This window comes from Camponotus floridanus, unplaced genomic scaffold (genome assembly GCF_003227725.1).
Source record: "Camponotus floridanus strain SB8 unplaced genomic scaffold, Cflo_v7.5 scaffold26, whole genome shotgun sequence".
Classification (NCBI taxonomy): Eukaryota; Metazoa; Arthropoda; class Insecta; order Hymenoptera; family Formicidae; genus Camponotus; species Camponotus floridanus.
In genome coordinates, this window is record NW_020229392.1 from 779,839 (window position 1) to 799,703 (window position 19,865).

The following is a 19,865-nucleotide window of genomic DNA, read 5'->3' on the forward strand; positions in this document are numbered from 1 at the left end:
ACGTTAATGTTCGTTGATATCGGTAGGAGTTGTGTGTACTGCTACTGTTATTATCATTACTTACTATCTTTACTATCGAGAGACGTAATTATAGGAGATAGATGAAGGATTATGCTGCTAATTCTAAAGTTGACAAGAGAAAGACGAGAAACACACACACATACACATATACAGGATGTTTCATGTTAATTTCCTCAGGCAAATAATATTTAAATATTTCGGAAAATAATGAAAATTTGAAAAAATGTTTTAGACAAAAGTTGTGTGGTTTCGAGGAGGATATAAGATGGTGCCATTAGTTTAATCTTGAAGAGTCACCTAAAGGTCGTGTGAAGGTTAACCTTCAATTTTTTAAACGGAACCGCTTACTTTTTATTGCATATTCTTGCAGCTCATCTCGAGAGCTTTGTAAAACACTATAATATAATTAAGTTAGTTTTCATTAAATATATTTTCCGAGTTATGAGGCTTGAAATCATTTCTTAATTTTACATAAACCGTAAAATATCTAGCAAGATATTCATTTTTCGATTATCTTACCTTAATACTTACCTTAGTACTTTTGCATGCACAAAATAATAAGAGAAATCGATTGATGTAAAGAAAAAAACAGTTGTTTCTAAGAAAAAATATGTAAATTACAATTAACAATTACATATACAATTACATATTTTTTCTTAAAAATAACTATGTGTTTTCTTTACATCATTTGATTCCTCTCATTATTTTGTACATAAATGTATTAAGGTATAAGATCGAAAAATGAATATCTTGCTAGATACAGTTTATGTAAAATTAAGAAATATTTTCATAACTCGGAAAGTACTTAATGAAAACTTAATTGTAGTATTTTGGAAAGCTCTCGAGATGAGCTGCAAGAATATGCAATAAAAATAAGCGGTTCCATTAAAAAAATTGAAGGTGACCTCTTCACGCGACCTTTAAGTGACTCTTCAAGATCAAACTAATGGCACCATCTTATGTCCCCCTTGAAACCATACTACTTTTATCTGAAACATTTTTTCGAATTTTTATTATTTTCCGAAATATTTGCTTGGGGAAATTAAAATGAAACACCCTGTATATATACACATACATACATATATATACATATATACATACATATATATGCATATATATATATATATAGATATAGATATCAATATTGTTCTCAATGACTCGTATCTCGCATGGAGTACGCGTGTGCTATTCGCGCGAAGCGATAATTTCGAAAAGTTTTACACGCGTCACACCCCGCGACGAACAGGGTGGCGAAGAGAAAAGACCTTTTACGTCGATTATAAAATCTGTTTGGATTTCTGCGATATATCTTCGTGATATTGCTCGGACGCGTTGCGAGAATGGGGATCCAAAAAATTAACGAGCGGTGTAATATTCATTGTTTACTTTGTACATAGAGAGGGAAGAGCGAGAGAAAGAAAGAAAGAATTCTACGTATGTATATATCGGAATGAAATATACACATTTCAATCATATACATACATACACGAACACACTTACGTACGCATATACATTTAATGATAATGATAGTAATAATAACGATATGCTAAGTATTATTATTCCAATTATTATTACTATTATTATCGCGCAATGATTATTCTGGTTAGATTAATTTTTATTATTATTCTCTCGCATGTACATTTGTAACGGACTGAATGAGACGCGATGTATTTTTTGTACATGCACATGAAAGGGGCGATACATTATGCTGGAAGAGTGGGAGGGGGAAGGGAAGAATCGCATTATAAGATTATATTTCGCGTGAATCCATTTCGTTAATAATATTAATATCGTGGCGTGTTGTTATACTCCTTTCCTCTCCCGAGTTACACAGTCACGGAAAGCTAGTGTTTGTTACATAAGATAAATAGATTAGATTATTGCAGTTATACCATGCGGAGGAAATGTATATCTATCTGCGATTAAAACGCATGTCAGCCAATCAGCGGTGTAATAATATTGTAAGGAACAGTGAACTGGACGACTCCAGTGGCCAAGTAGGATCGCCGCAAGTATGGTGAATCTCTGATTTTAAATCAAGCTTTACGAACACAGAATCAATGCATATCTTTTACGCGCGTACGAACGCGCGTTGTCTACAATCTCGATAGCTCGCTTTCATTATTCGGTAATCATCGCCGACCCCTTTACAATAACGATAAATCAGTTAGTCAGGAGAATGAACGTTGGAAAGCCGCATTCGCCAAACAACTCCGCGCGAATCGCGATCTTGGAGAATCGTCCAGTACACCAATAAGCGCAATATCCACCAAGTGTTCATTGAGTTTGGTAAACGAGGCGGCAAGTGAGCAAAGAGAACGGGAAGGGAGGACTCGTACGACGAGGATTATTGCTTCCTAATCACGTGAGGACAGAGGAACACGAAGAGGAGAGAGAAGTCAGGGACACGAAAGCAACGTCAAGATAAAATATCGAGATTAATTGAGTCGGTTTAAGATAAAGTGCTCTCCGCAAAGTATGATACAGGGGCCGCTGTACATATTAGACAATTGGCCGCGAATAAATGGAAAATTATTAAGGAAATATAGGAAATTCGATAAGAATTGTTTTGCTCGTCAAACTTTAAATAACTGTCTTAAATATTTTTCATCATTTTCAATTGTCGCGTGTTATTATGAATTATATTCGAAAATTAAGCAAGATTTTGCCGAATAGTTGCGGTGATTACTATAAATCTTAAACTGGCTCTGGCAACGAACAACATCACATATTCTAGAGGAGCAACAGAGAGATAATGCAACTGTAATAAACAAAGATTTGGCTGTGTCAATGTCCATAACGTCTGAATTGATTTGTACATATCGTTTCTTCTTTTATGCTTTTAACATCTGAATCGAAAGCTCTCAATAAAAAGTGAAAGAAAGCGCGAGAGTATCCAGGATAGAGTGAGATATTGCGAATGAATTAAGATAGGAAAATGAATAAGAAGGAAAGGGCTTTATACTCATATTTTTATTGCACATTTAACGTTAAATGATAACTAAATGAAAAAGTTTTATTCTTAAAATAACTTCCATGCGCGTTCCATGTGAACCCAGTAGTTATTACATCTCACGTTAAATTTGTGGTAAAATGAGTTTTATTGTTGTAGCGATAAAGAAGAGACGTTATTTCGAAGCCGTACGTCGTTCATCGATCGTGCGAAGGATAGACGGACATGCATACAATTCCATATATTTTCGATTGCTAACGTGTGCGCGAAAAAATTGGAGATTCATCTGATTTCTATTCTCAACTAAACATTAAATATGAACAAAAGTCGAGCGAATATACAAACGATACCGCTTTTATAGACGTTGGCGGTGATAACCATTTTTTAAGAATGCCTGAATCTGAGAATGCAGATGCGCATCGAAGGTGCAAAAGCGAAGATTTCTTCTCTTTGACTCCTCCGACGCTGTTCTATCCGTACGCAGGAAACGCACTTTTTGATGATCATGTAGATGTCTTTTCAAAATTTTGATATCCATATATATACTATTACTATACAATGTACACCACTGACGGTTAATAATCCGCGCGACTGGACATTTGTATGCGTTTACAACTTTAGCAGCGAGCTCGGACTAATTGATTATTCACACACGGAACCGTAGACGTGCACGACTCATTTTTTGCAGAAAATGTTGGACGGAATGCTTCGTCTCGTTAATGCGCGACAAGAGCGTGTATTTAAACCAACGGAATTAAAATGTGCGTTGGTGTATCATCGTCTTTTCATGCGGACCAGAATAGATAATTGCGAGGCAACCTAACGATTATCTTCTATATAGCTGTTTAGAAGAGATGTAGACCAGTAGCGACAATTAGGAAGGAAAACAATTCTTTTCTACAATAGAAATTTTATTTCAAAAATAAATCAGGATCATAAAATTCTTTTATAAGCTTTTCTCATTATTCTTATGATTGTTTTAATAATTATTTTATGATTCCTTTTATGATTATTTTAATAACTATTTTAATGTAATTTAGATTTTATCAAAAAGTTGATATTAATAAATTAATAAAATATAATATCTACATAATTAAAATGTTTAAGTTTTACATTAAAATAGGAGCTGGCACATTCAATTTTTGTCTAACTAAAATATGTTTTAGATTATTCGAAAAATAACAATTTCGATATTTCTATGACATATAACGTCAATTTTTAAATATAAATCCTATAAAGTTGCTACTGTTATACATTTTTTAAAACATCTGTATAATCCTTTATACAATAATGAAATATTACGAAAGTAAAAAGCACGAGAAGCATTTTTGATTATTCGTCAGATTGGCGAATGGATATTACGATAGCTGTAGGATGCGTATGAAATTGATCGTAATTTATAGTAAAGCTACACTATCTTTTTCCGCGAATCTTTCTCATTTCATAATCACACATGTCATCATCTTTCTCATCTCAACATGATATCCACGCGTATTTCATTCTTCTCGTCGCAAATGATTCGCACAATTCAGACTTCGAAATATGCAAAAATGTACACATGCTTTTGCAGTAAAACTCTATAAGACTGACAATGTTTTTATATGATTATAAAATAAACGGCAGGATGAAAAAGAAGAATTTCTCAAATTAAATTGCGTTTACATATTTGTAAGATCGTGTGATATGCCATGAAATTGTAGATTACGAGATTATTTCCTTTTCGACATATGGAGAGGAAGAGATTAAAATTTCAAATATTCACACAGCCAAACTTTTCTAAGAGAGCACGACGCCGCTTCGGCTTCGAAAGTACACCGTCTGTGTAAAAAAAAAAATTTCGACAAATAGATCAAAATCATTCTAAATAAAAAATTCACCGGTCATAAAAAGAAAATACGCCGAATTGATCCTTTATCCCCGATATTTTCCACTAGAGATCTGTATGTTTCGCGGAAAACAAAATTAGGGTGTCTCGAGCAAGACTATTTCGCTTTACAAAAATAGTGCCTTTTTTACTAAAGACTCTGTTATTTGTGCCAAGTCAAATCCAAAGGATCTGTAAGACACACTGCCAGATTGTACAGACTAGGAATCGAGAGAAGGGTAAGAGATAGAGAGAGAGAAAGAGAGTGAGAGAGAGAGAGAGAAAAAGAAAGATTGGTTGAGAGAATGTGAATTATAGAGCAAATGTGTGTGTCGCAAAGTGTTAGGTGGAAGGCTCGGAGTACGAAAAAGTCACACACGCGTAACGGACTTGATATTATTATAGAAAGGATCACCGCGATAGAGAAAAGAAAACCGTTGAATGATACAAGGAGCAAGGACTTTTCTGATGATCGAACGTGTGGATTGAAAATATACCGAGACATTTTTTTCGCACGCACGTACATGCGACACGAGTGGACACGTAATGCGCGTACAAGAAGAGAGTGTCCTCATTTACATATAAAAAATTTACCAGAATATCGCGGGACTAAAAAAGAAAATGCCAAAAGTGTTCGACTAATTCAATTGCCGCCGTGGATCCCCGATTAGTATCTTACTATATATGACGGAAATGAGTAATCGATGTAAATATGTGCTAAAGAGGTTTAATATATAATTTTAATTATGGTTATAAGAATTTATATATATATATATATATATATATATATATATATATACTTATATACAAAGAATATATATGTGAATAGAAAAAAAAGAGTACCGTTCTCTAGGGTACTCGTTAATAAACGTGTTAACATCCAGCACGTCCTTGCAAAACTGAGTATATATATATATATTTACGCACACACACATACGAATACTGTATATTATTTACCTTCACGATACAAACCAGATGTATAACTCTGTCTTCTTGTACATATATATATATATATATATATATATATATATATATATACACACACGCATATATGTGTTATGTTACATTAATGTAACGTTAATATTAACAGAAAAAAGCGCACCCTATTATTTTATAGAAATTATATTAATTAAATGATAGTATTATTCCTGTTGCCCGAGCAGTGGATGTATCGTATTATTGTCTAGAAGAGAGCTTCTAGAGCTCTATCTAGTATTTTTACTTTTTATTTTACCAAGAAACGTTAATATCACTATATTAATATCTGGTAATAATAATAATAATTATTATTATTACACTAATATTAATGCTGTTTTTTATTATTGCTATTATTATTTTTTATTATGATAATATTATTATTTTATCATCGTAATTATTGCTCCAACTATTACTTTGATTATTATGATTAATTACTACTCTATTATTAATATTAATTATTAATTATTATTTGTCGTTGTTATCAGCAACATCTCCACTATCATACATCGTTGTCATCGATATCATATCGTTGTCATTGATATTGTTATTTTAAAATTATTTTGAAACGAGTGCGCATCGATTTACAATTATAATGATTTAGAAAATTATTAGGCATTTTCCATCAATATTTTAAGTCATTTTTGAAAAAATTATTCGATACGCTTACATGTTATATGTTCATTCAATCTCATCTCTATTTTATTTTTTTATTATGATTTTTATTCGTTTTATCTTAAGAAATTTTCAAATGTAGCAATGATTTGAATCAACAAGCATGATTTAATTTCTCTTCCTCTTTGGCTTTAAAATCGGAGACCAGAAAACAATTATAACGTTCGAAAATATGTCTTATTTATGCAATATTTTCAACAATATTGAGATTACGGAGTTGTACCAATGCATTTTAAAAATGCAACATAGGAAGTTATTAACTGTGTACGAAAATACAAATTACGTGATAAAAAAATGTAACAGTTTTTTTATCAAATGTAAGGTCGCGATGAATTCGCTATGCAACACGTTACACGTGTGTTTTAAACGCGAAAAAAATTTAAGAGATTTTAAAAAACGTTTTCAAGCAAAATAATGTATTACAAATGCGTTGTAAACATTTTTGTATTAACAGAGACACGCTGCTGGGAGGCACGTATTAAGCAGTAAATTTCCTGTCTCTTCGCATTTTTCATACTTTATGATATACAGATTATTTTTTTATCATTTTTGTCACACACTTGATCTCGTTTTCTATATATTTCTTGGATTTAATATATATGCATTATATAAAATGTGGGGAGTTCCGTATTCAGAATATTAAAGCTGTTTTAGTATCGTTGCTTATTTATTGTTGTATCTTTGGAAAAAATAGAATATTTCTTTATAATCGAGAATTTGCAATACGAAATTACACGAGAGTATAACATGCTTCTCGAAAAATTAGGTAAATGAAATTGTTTATATAAAATCTTATAATATCGTAAAATCTTATAATATGAGATAAATATAAATCGCGAGATGCTAAAAAAGAATCGTTAGAGAAAAACTTATTTGTATTTATGTGATTCTCAATTTTGCTGGCGCAAAAATTATCTCATATTTTTGCAAACTTGTAATAAAATCAAACTTCATGTCGCGATTATGTTCTGAGTGCGGATCTTTATTTACAGCTTAATAAATGCCGAATGTAGTTACCGCCTTTCCTCATATCTCTTCCCCATCCCTCAGTACTATCGGATGCGTGCGCGTGTGTGTTGACGACACGTAATGCGTGTCTCAACAATACGGGAGAAACTGTGTGATAGTCAATTTATCTCTTGAATGTCAAGGTGGATGTCATAATTATCGATCATGGTATAATTTGAAGTCCGACAGGAATTTCTCATTGTGTTTTCGTGGAGTGTAATTTAAATCTGCCTTACACACCATATCGATTTTATTTTTTATTTTCGATATGATTAAACTGTTATTTCAAAATATTTTAAGGCTTTACCTTCAATTGTAGAATGTATTTACTTAATTTTAATGCAAAGATATAAACAAAATATTTTATTTCTTAAAAAAATACTTATAAATAAATAAATATAAAATCCACGTATTAAAATTTTTGTCTCCTGACGTTTATAAATAAAATAGAGGCAATTTGTTTTATTTATAAATATTGAAATTATATCATGAGATGTCGATTTTTTGGAATGTCCATCTCGCTCATGTTTCGCGCACCTCTCGGTAGAAAAGCAAGCGGGGCATTATGCGGCTTTCGTGGACAGCCTTTTGCTCAAAGCAAACGTTACCATACCATCGAGTACAAATTGATCTTGTACGCGAAAGTTCAGTTGTCAAATCGAAGAATGATAGGAGAAAAAAAGAATCAAACATTGTTTCGTCACACAGTAAAATGTACCCATGCGTGATTTATGCCTTTGTGATTTATCTTCTTTAAGTAAAAATCGATTTCTAAACAATTATCGCAAATGTATTTTAAGTGTTAAGTTTATTTATTAAAAATTATTTGTTTTTCAAACTAAATTTAATTGTAATTTATTGATTATCTGAATGGTAATTTGCAGATGTTAAAAGATCATAGAATTATTAATAATTCTATTTTCGTTTTGTTGACATATAAAAATCAATCGATTTCTTATAATCATCGACAAGATTCAATGTTCCGGGCATGACAGGATAAAATAAGCTCCCCGAAGACAAGATCAGAGTGTACGCGATCGATTGTACATTAATTAGCGACTAATATGTTGTTGCATATTCGAGATGTCCGCTTCGCGTGTTTATCGTGGTCGTTAAAATCAAGAAGTCTGTTAACTGCAAAGATTTATATAACGTAGTTCTTCCTCGAGCGTGATATGAATGATGAGAAAAGGGAACCGATTGAATAATATCAATTAATAAGATGATAAAAACGAAGAGGAATGTAAATAAATGGAGTTGCTGGCTGTGCTGTGTAATTGTTATAATGGCAATATATTATATATAATAATAATAATAATAATATGTATACAAACGAATATATATACACCGATTTTACGAAATCGATATTATCTTTAGATCGCGTGATAAAAGTTGCTATTGCGATCGATTAGAATGTTCAACTCGTTTTTGATCGAGTATAAATGTTTTTTAACATGTATAAATTAATTTGCTTTTTTTTTCAACAATTGGCATATCGAAAAGTAAATTAGAAACATAGCAAAAATACATTAAATTATGATTGCAACGTATAAATTGTTTGCATAGAAATGGCAATATATCATATAAAAATATTGCTGAAAAAATATAAAATGTATAAATGCTATAAAGATGTATTTTTTTAACGCTTGGTATAAATAAATTGTCTTTCGATTTTAGAAAAAGAAATGAACAGAGAGTTCGCAGTAGCAATTTGTCCGCGATATGTCGAATTTCTCGAATTAGAAGAGCATTTGGCTTAGTACGTGCGCGAATCGAACTCGATCATACTGTATATTCTTCAACATCCGCTCTTTTTGTACCAAACTCAATTTACTTAGCATTCATCATCAATCTGTCACAGCAAAGTCACTTGCGATTTGTATCTTTATAAGAAAAGAAAAACATAGAAGACGAATACGACACGGTCCCGTAGTTCTCAGTGTTTCTTAAGCTTTTCGAGATCACAGATAATGATAATTTTTTATGCCGAATCTCCGTACGACTTTTCTATATAAACTCAAGCGCCGTAAAGACGTAAGGGTACGAAGAGAACGTGTGATGATAAAACGTGTTGCAATATACACATGACGCAAGCAACACGTAATTAAATGATCTAATTAATATAGCATAGCAATGTGCGAGGAGGAGCGACGTGTAATACGGTTATCACTGTAATGCATTTTTATCTAGTAAAGAATTACTCGAACTTATAGAGATACTAGAAATACTTCTTCTAGACCATGGCGGAAACGCCAAAAAATTTCGACGGAGGTCGAATTGCGGTGGAAGACGGTTTAAGAAACACTGCCATAGTTAATTACGGAATTTTAACACTAGTTAATTAGTGTTATATATTAAACACTAGCCCGTTCGCGCCAATAGCGTGAAAGAGCGAATGTGCGACAAGTTCGCTTAGATAATCAATCGACATTTCCTTTTGCGTCGGAATCTATTCGTATAGTGAAGAGAAAATGATAAAAAAGAAAGAAAGAAAGAGAGTTGTATTAGTTAAATATGAAGCATTGACATTTTTCTTTATTATCGAAGGAAATTCCTCTGTTTTGAAAGACTGGCCAACCAGGGATTCATTTTACACGCTCAATACATATTTCTGCGCATTTAATATACCTCTCGTAAACTGCTATTATTTTCGAGTTGTTTATTCGAGCAGTCATTACTCTCGTAAAATTACTGGTAATAAGATTATTAAATATTCTATGTCATTGCAATGTTTTAAATATGCCAAATATACATAATTACCTTTTTGTCAGCATGTTTCACCTATTATGAAATAAAGCCATTGTTTTAAATATCTCAGCTATTTTAATTATAATAAACACGTCCGATGGACGCGAATTAACGTGATGAAGATTGAACGTGTTGACTGCAGGCACGGTATTTATCATTTCGACGCAAAGGATGAACAAACATCTGCCCGGTTAGCAGATTAAAGGATTAGCGCTGTACGCACTGCCATTATATCGATAGATTATTATCAGATTTATATTGTGAGCGCCCTGATGAGGCGACAGGGACCGCCTTTAATCGCGAGATTCTCGTATAAGTCGTAAACAGGTCGAGACCGCAAAATGTTCATTTCATTGTTAAAACAGCCGATGAGGTGTTCAAGTGAACAGGCGCATGTGAAAATCTCTTTGACTCTCTTCGCCATTAAAATATCTTTTCAATATTGTATATCATTGATTTGAGAAAATTTTTATGTATATTCCAAATAGCGCTGAGAGAGAAAAACTTCACTATCAGATATGCAAAATGCAAAAATGATATAGGAATAATGATAAAAAATGATAGTGGGGCGCTGCTTTTTATGATTTGCCTCACGTGAAGTGATAATCGAGCTCATCCGAATGTTATACGCGTAGATTATTGTTGTGCTTCAAGCATGCTAAACTGTGTATAAACTTCCACAAATCAACATAGAGATAATATCGTAATGCTGACAGAAGTTTGACATGCAAAAAATTTCGCTTCGGAATGAAAACGGAATTAAAAATGTGCCGCAGAGAGAAATACATTTCCAAAAAGAATAAGATCATTCATCTCGAAGCATCGCTCCGTTTTCATTTCGAATCTTCGTTTTGCGTTTAGCGAATATGTCAATATTTATCTTGTGTTTCTCAAAAGACGCACATCGTATACACAACGATCGATCGTTATCGAAGCGATTGTTCAAATCAAATGATAAACGCGAGGGAGAGGTGTTATAGCGGAATCGTTTCTGAACTTGGGGAAACGGGGAGGAGTGATGTAAACTCGGATGTACGGGGGATTCAAGCTCCATTGCGTGCAAATCCAGATGCGAATACGTCAAGTAGCGATCCTCGACCGATCGTCCGGCACGAAATACCGGTTTTCTTTGCGTAGCGCTGCCGATTTTGCGCATTTTTACCATGATTCGCAGTGAAATAAAATTGTTAGTTTGCGAGATGTAGACGAAATCGAAAAAGGGGGAGATTACCAATTGCGAGCAGTTAATCTTTATATTATGCTTGGCGATTAATTTCGTTTCTATCGAATCGAGAGTGAGAGAAAGAGTAGAGAGAGAAGCGCGCCTGGGTATATATATGTGTATGTATGTGTCGAGAAAGAGAGAGAGAGAGAGAGAAAAAGGCAGAAATTTCACAGCAACGGCGTTCATTCTCTTCGACAACCATATGCAATATAAAATTGAGTATACAGAGCAAAGCAGCGAAAACCATCTGTCCTAGTCCTAGTATTCGAACTCTCATCACCATAATTTATAACCGATTTCAATTTAAATCTAATAAAACGCGATGTTATATAATACCAAATCATTGTTTGTGTTTTTTCTCAATCACCTTCATCAATAAACTTCCCCTTATACATCTTCGTAATTATTAAAATCAAATAATCTCAAGTTTAAATGGATATCTAGTATTCACATTCGAAGATTTTTTTTTACTACTAATTCTTGCAGGATATCTAGGATGAACGAGAGGCATACTAGTATATATTTTCAATAATGTGTATGATATATATTCTATATTTTTTTTACTTTTTAAAATTCCCTAGTAAAATTATTGCAACAAACTAAAAAGATATTTTAAAAATATTCTCATTTTAAATACATAATTTTATGCTATAATTCTCAATTAGAAATGAATCAAAAACTGATTAAATAATTGAATACACATTTAGTATCAATCGCTTATAATTAGTAGTATGATTTTGTAATTAAATTGACATTATTAAGTGTGGGGAATAAATGACTCACACTTAATTTATATTTTGTGACTTTTTTATTGAATGATTCTCTAACTGTTATCAAGAAACAATGTTGTGTCTGTCATACATATTTAAAAACTGGTCTTTGTATATTAAAATTTGTTATGTGTAACCAATGATATATCAGTGTTTTTTTTTTCATTTAATTTATAATGCGCATTTCCGTTTTACAGAGAGCAAACCGTAGGTCTGTTCGTCAAGTTGCAACTTCTGCACTTAATTCTTCCCTCTTATTTGCTCCCAAAAAGACCAAATATATACATTTCATTCTTCATATATAGCACAAAAAGTGCATCTAAAACGAATAGACCTTCTGATACGGATCGATATCAGTACTCATGATGTATTTGCTAAACGAACTCTCTTTGCATTTATCAACAAGGAGTACACATATAGAAACATAAATTCTTTAATTTGATTTAAAAAATCTTGAGAGAGAGAGACAGTGTATCGTCAGGCTAAATTTATAATATTCCATTATATATGCAATCCCATATGTATATATGTGTATCTTATGTGTATGTATATACATATGCATTATACATATATACATATACATCGATATCTCATATGTTATTTAATTATGGAGCTCGTTTGATATAGCCGATACATCATGAGTCGATACGATTACTTTACATGAAAATATTTTGTTTCGTTATTACAACTTTCCAGGCCTTCGACAAGACGATTCTCATAATCCGCGGTAGTTTAATTTGTTCGTAGAACATTGTAAAATGAAATTATATAGGCCTCTCCTAACGATAGATAAATAGATATTGTAATCTTAGAGCCAGAGAGATTTTTGTAGGAATTTCGTTAAATAATATATCATTTCACATATTACTGCAATAAATTCGCATAAAGCATATAATCTCACTTCCCAATCTGTTAATATATATATCAATATATATATATATTAAATTAATATATATTAATATATTAATTAATGTTATTAATATATACGTTAATATATATTAATATATATATTAATATTTCATATATATATATATATATTAATTTATATATGAAAAAAACTGAAATAGTCAATGATTGCATGATTTTTTGACAGTAATCTATATATTTTTTCCCAAACAATATCACGTTATGTAAATTATTATACAAATGTAACTGACAAATTCTGTCGTTATGTTCAATTTATTCACATTCTTCATCATTTTTCGCGAAATACCTATAAATCTCAACGACTCTCATAAACTAAGACAGTGTATTGTGTATTTTAGGGATATTATTAGCTAAGTATAGGTAAACATTGCCTATGTACAATCGCAACATTGTTGCGTATACTACTTTTTCTTGGCAATCCTAAGTAAAGCTTACAGTTCGAATAAACTTTTTTAGGTAATTATGTTTTTTTTTATCAAGTAAGTAATAATTCTATTAGAAATAACAGTACAATATTTGACTGTACTTGTTATCGTCAGCCATTCATCAGCCATTTACACATTGCATTCCCTAGTTTAAAGTATTCTCATACATCTCGTGTATGTTTTGGTTCTCTGAGAAATAATTAGGAGAATTATTTTGCTATATTATAACTGGCCAATAAGTATATATCTGCCATTTTCCTTACATTATTATTCTATTTATCATATATACAAATAATATACAATAGTCGCGCTTAATGCAAGTAATATTAAAATCTAAACCTCAATAATGTTGTAATAGTTATATGAATAGAAACTTGACTGTGTGTCTAATTCTTCACTGTGCGCTAGCGCGTTGCACACATTGGAATATAAATACATCTTTATATAAAATCTGTATAATCTATACGTGTCGCGCTCTTTAAGTATTATATATATCTTCTTTTTTTAATCACAAAAGATACAAATGTTTATAACCTCTACACAAGCAGGGGGCCTTGGGCGGTATCACTCTGGCAGTATCTTTTCATGTATATATATACGGATTATATATATACGGATATCTGATTTTTTCATACGTTTTTATTAAACGACAAATCAGATTTATCGCTAGATTGTGCAAGAAGATATACAGAATTTATTTTCGCATGCTGAATTATTGCAATTGCAATCATTTTCCTGTGCAAATAATAAATTTAAGCGCGTCTGTATATAATTATTCTGCAATATATCTCTCCCATAAAAAGAGTTTTGATTCTTCCTCTCCTTATGTAAAATTTGATTATACGTGGATTATAGTGCGCGATTTCTTAAGGCCTTGCGTAAATATTGCTATTAACTTTCTGCAGAATTTAAATCTTTCGCTCTTCACAACCGATATATTTCCTGAAAAAATATCTTATCGGATATCATATAATGAAAAGTTTATTTAGCGGCAATAACCGCGATGTAATTTTCCCTTGCAAATCGATAATAAAAGTAAGTGTAAAAATATATAAATATATTAACCTAATGAAAATAGTTCACACATGTACATCATACAAAAATGTAGCTGTTTATGTAGCAAGTCAATTCAAAAAATTATATCAAAATGTGAAAATAAATTCTATATGTGCAAATATGTTGATGTATCTTCAGAGGTTGGCAACATTAAAAAAGCGTAGAAAACTTACTCTCCTCCTTCTTTGTCTCAAGGAGGTTTTAAATCTTGTCTCAAATAGAAAACTGCGATGTAAAAATTTCTTATTGGCAAAAAAAATAGTATAAAATGCAAATAATTGCATTTTACATACATTTGAATCTGTTTTCGAAATTAAATATGTATGTACGTGTTTGATTTCTGCATGTAAAGCTAGGATTTTTTAAAAATAATAAAATTATCAGATTTTAAGAAGCACTATGTAAGTAAATCAATTTTATGTCTTGCGTCTTATCTTGCATTTTATATCTGTAATTTGTTTATTTTTAGACTCGGCAGATACATCACGTGTGTTGTTATTAAATTTCCAGTGTGAAGCCCGATATCCCCTAGTTTTATTCATTTCCGTTTGTTTCTCTACAATCTAAAGGAAAGGAACACTATATGCACAATATTCATCATAGGTGAGAAATTCCCAACAGATGAATATTTTACTTATTTCGATTAAAATTATTTACAAAAGTATGTCTGTACAGTTTTCTTTTTCATATATAGGTCTATCATAACCTTGGATGTAAGTAGACCGATTTTCGCACAAAAATCTCATTGCAAGAACAGCGAATTTAAATGTGTAATTTGTAAATTCAATATAAATGTAAATTTAAGTGCAATGTTTAAATTAGCACAGCACAAATCCTTCTCTAAAAAAAATTTGAAACAATTTAAACTAAAAATTTTTATTTTAATAATTAGAGAAAGTAAAATGCTGTTTATGCAATAATATCTTTATCGCAACTATAGTATAGTATTTATCATATTATTATTAAAAATCGTTTCTTTAATCCTAGCACTTTAACCTTAATTTCAATAGGAATATTATAATTATAACTAAGATTATTTGTACCATTGATTAGGTGAGAGCACCTAGTGACCCCGATAAAACTTAAATTTCTTCACCGCAAATGCTCACATCTAATAGACTTCCGAATAATCCTTTCCCGTATCAGAGAGAAGTTAGAAATTAGGTATTTTGCGCAATTCGTTTGAACTGATAGAATTCTGACAAATGTGCACAAAGATAGCCCGAATTTGCAGTGAATTACCGACTCTTTCATCACTTACAAAAAGGGGTCATAGTTTGATTACGAGTACATCTTTACAAGTTATCCACTCGCCTCTTTTTTCTCTTCTTTTTCTCCTTATTCAAAGAGTGCCAATATGTCATCGCTGGACGAAGGGTTACCACTGCTAGCGCCACTACTAGGCGGAGTGTTGAGATCCGGTGGATCTAGATATGAGAGTAGTTCCATTGCGTCCACATTATCTGGCAAGAGCTGTGATAGAACAGACAACAAATTTTTTAATATCTTCTATAAATCAATTTAAGAAATATTTCGATTTAGCGCAGTAGATATGACGTAGTTATTTGACACGATGCAATACTTACATTTAACGCTTCTTGGCCGGTACCTTCGCCGTCTATAACTGCAGCGGGATCGAAATTTAAATCTGATGGTATGTCGGTCGTGGTATCATTATTTATATTCGTATTGCCAGAAGTGTTATGATTTCCTGTGGATTCTTGCGATGCAGGTGGAACGCTCGGCGGACCACTGGCTCCACCAGCCGGCGTATGAGGGGTCGATTGCGGAGTATGCGGCGTATGTGGAGTATGTGGCATCTGCAATATATATATATATATAACAAACGTCACACATACATATTTAACATTGTCGATTTTGCCGTCATTCCTTTGTGTCTATATCACTATTATAGTTAGAATACAATCGATTTTGCAGCAAAACATACCTGATCGTTGAGCGACTTTTCCATAGCATTGAGAGGATCTAAGGAATTAACGGATTCATTTAAGTGCGACAGTGGACCCGTTCCACTGACATAATCATTATTGCCGATAGTATTTGTTCCAGAATTTATCTCGTATGTTCCACCCGACGTGTTCCGATGATTTATGCTATTATTCGCATACGTGGAAGATGCATTGTTCATCATCGAACCGCTTACGATACTGTTCATATCGGGCGGTATGTAGGGGCTCATAGCTTGATTCATGTCCCAATTGTTCATAGTTGGCATATTCATACTGCCTGGCGACATAGCCTTGGTCGTTCTCTTACAATCGTTCTCTTCCTCGGACTTAATGCCCGTTAAGTTCTTTGCGGGTTTCCAATTAGCGAGCGAGTCTATCGTTACCTCGTCAACTTCCGCAGTATTTAATGTATTCAAAATACCCCACATATATTGATCAACTTCTAAGCCTTCTAGCTGTGCAGGTTTCCTGCAAAGAATATACAACAATTTATTTGTGTTTATTTTTCTTCCATTATAATTTTCAGCAATTTAGTACTTACGTGCATACTGGACACCTCCAGCTGCCTCGTTCACAGTTTAATTGCAAATATGATTCCAAATCGAAACACTGTATATGCTTGCACTCGTGTCCTCTAGCTGGCAGTGTAATGCGTTTGAAAGTGATAGGACATTTTAAAGGTACCTGCAGGTAACAAAATAGATACACATGACACTTCTCTCTTAAATCATAATTAATGTATCGCATTAGAAAATCAAATTCGGAATCAAAATGTACAAATATTTTTATAAATTTTACCTTTAGTGCTGTTTGTTCCACTACATCTTTCTCCGACTGTATACCATTGTTCGTCAATGTATTATTAAAATTCCTTTTGATTTTCGTCACACAATGCTCTGCTGTCAAGAGCCTTTTACGTAGTAATCCATGTAATACGCTTCGTACACTAGGCCGATGCACCAATTGAAGTACGAATAGATGCGACTGTAAAAAGTGTTCTTCACATCTCTTTACATACAAAGAGAAGAAAAAAAATAAAAAAATTTTTTAAAATTAAAAAAAAAATAAAAAATAAATATTTTATATATCTGATACTGAATAAATAATGTATATTTTTTTCACAGACAATATATTTGACTATATAAAGCGAACATGTCGAGAGAATATCTTTTTAAGTTATGTAAATGGCAGAAAAAATCATTTAATTATTGATAAAACTCAAACTTACACAACAGCATGCAGATACGGTAATCTGTATTGTGTTCCTTCCTGGCTGACAAACATCCTTCAGATAGAGAGGCTTGTGGGAAGTCTTGTTCTCCCCGCGATCAATCACGAGAGGAGTCGCATTAACGGAGACTTGCACACTTGCCGGCCAATTGGTATTCATTAGCCTGTCTTCATGGTGGAAACATTTGAGCTGCAGCTCAAGATCCGACCGCCACGCTAACGTTTGATGTACCGTGGGTTTCAGTTGAAACACGTGATTGCTAACAGCCAAATTGTGCTCTAGACGGAAGGGCGGAAGAATAATGCCATCTCTCACTGGGAATGTTAGTCTCAATTCATCATCTGGAACAAATAGTAGGAATTGCATTAATATAAGCGCGCGTTTCCTTATTTTACTTAATATAAACATTATAAAATACGTATATATTTTATAAAATTCAGCTTTAACTTTAACACAATAAAAACGCTCTATAATTTAAAAATAAAAAAATGAATATATTATTTTTTGAGGTTTTATATATCCTTCATTAATGTAGATTCATATTCGGAGAATATTTAAATAATTTACGTCAAAATAATAAAAAATAAATAAAACATTAACTATTCACTCACTATTTTGAATGTTGACCGGCGACTTTATTTCATTGAAATTAGGCTTGATATCCGGATTTGGACTGATGTAAGGCGGCATGCTGGTGGCGGGTGTTAACGGAGGTGTCGGATTGCCGGGAATGGGACTGTGCTGATAATTCACATTGCCCCCATTCGTCGATCTCATTGACGCTACATCCTGCTGATATTGACTGGTCGCTACGGTAGACGCGCCGTACGACGCGTTGCCGCCGCCGTATCCCGTGTTCGGTTGATGACCGACGAACTGATTGCCGACGGAGGTGGGTGGAATCATGCAAACACCGGGAACACCGTTATTGCCGTAGTTATATTGGTTCGCGGTAGTCTGAGACGTGGTATTGTAAGCCGGCGCTGTTTGCCTCATATTCGTCGCTCGTATCATTGCGCCGGGTCCGAAACCAGCCGCCGTGGGATGCATATTTTGCATAGGCTGATACTGTTGCTGGAAATTCGGCCTCACCGCATTAGGATAGTTGCTTGGATATTGCGACGCCGTCATGCCGTTGAAGCTCTGCTGCATAGCCGCTGGGTTCTGATTCGGGTATGGAACCTGCTGTCGCTTTTGCGCCATGTGTATGCTCGGATTCGGATACGGCGCTAGTCTTCGCGGGTAGCCTTGATGTGGCTGACCCTAAAAGTACAAAAATATTTATTGAAAGAAGCAAACAAATGCGCCTTCCTTCAATCGAATTGCTTCGACACAAGTTGAGAATAATTTAAGCATGAAAAATAGAAAATATAATTAAATATAAAAAATAATAATTTAAGTATGAAGAATAGAAAATCTAATTCATGAATTATAATCTTCTAGCTAATTATGTAGAAAAAAAGTGCAATTAAATTATTTAAGTTGTATAAAATAGATTATGGATAAATACCTGTAGCTTGTTCATTTGCATGTTGTTGGGTCCCATCATGTTGTTCATGGCCATGTTACCCATGTTGCTCATGGAGTTCATGGGTGTCATTCCGCTCATAGCATTCATACTATTCATGCCGTTCATGCCTCCCATTGTCATAGGATTCATCGAGTTCATGCCACTCATACTGTTCATCGAATTCATGGAATTCATAGTGTGCATTGGGCTCATCGTGCCCATGCCGTTAAAGTTGTTCATCGCGACTGGCCCCATTCCTGCCATTGGTCCTCTTTGGCCGTACCCCAAATTGTACGGTTGGGGGGGCATTCCATGTTGGCTCTGCATCTAGTAATAATAATCATTACATTTTTATTTCACCAATACCAGAAGTTGTAAAAAACGAAATAAAAATCACTCCATGCGAAAGAAGCGTATTTTTTGTTGAGTAATAATTTAAATCACAATGAAAATTTTAATTAAAAATTCATATGTTTAGAATATTACCAAATTCTTGAAACAAAAAAT

The 19,865-nt window shown here is 32.9% G+C and overlaps 1 protein-coding gene across 3 annotated transcripts in view; it reads right to left on the bottom strand.

Moving 5' to 3' along the window:
• Positions 1-15,557: 15,557 nt before the first annotated feature.
• The window catches only part of LOC105257043 (zinc finger MIZ domain-containing protein 1), a 30,959-nt gene continuing 26,651 nt past the window's right edge, over positions 15,558-19,865 (bottom strand). For 2 of the 3 annotated variants that reach the window (XM_020029316.2, XM_020029318.2), the window contains 8 exons: positions 19,359-19,685; positions 18,460-19,111; positions 17,846-18,189; positions 17,416-17,625; positions 17,159-17,301; positions 16,596-17,085; positions 16,234-16,467; positions 15,558-16,120 (listed from right to left, as the gene is read on the bottom strand). In XM_020029316.2, the coding sequence (XP_019884875.1) occupies positions 15,986-16,120; positions 16,234-16,467; positions 16,596-17,085; positions 17,159-17,301; positions 17,416-17,625; positions 17,846-18,189; positions 18,460-19,111; positions 19,359-19,685 (2,535 nt within the window). In that variant the 3' untranslated portion in view covers positions 15,558-15,985. The remainder of the gene's footprint in view (positions 16,121-16,233; positions 16,468-16,595; positions 17,086-17,158; positions 17,302-17,415; positions 17,626-17,845; positions 18,190-18,459; positions 19,112-19,358; positions 19,686-19,865) is intronic. The other variant, XM_020029317.2, reaches the window with a different exon arrangement.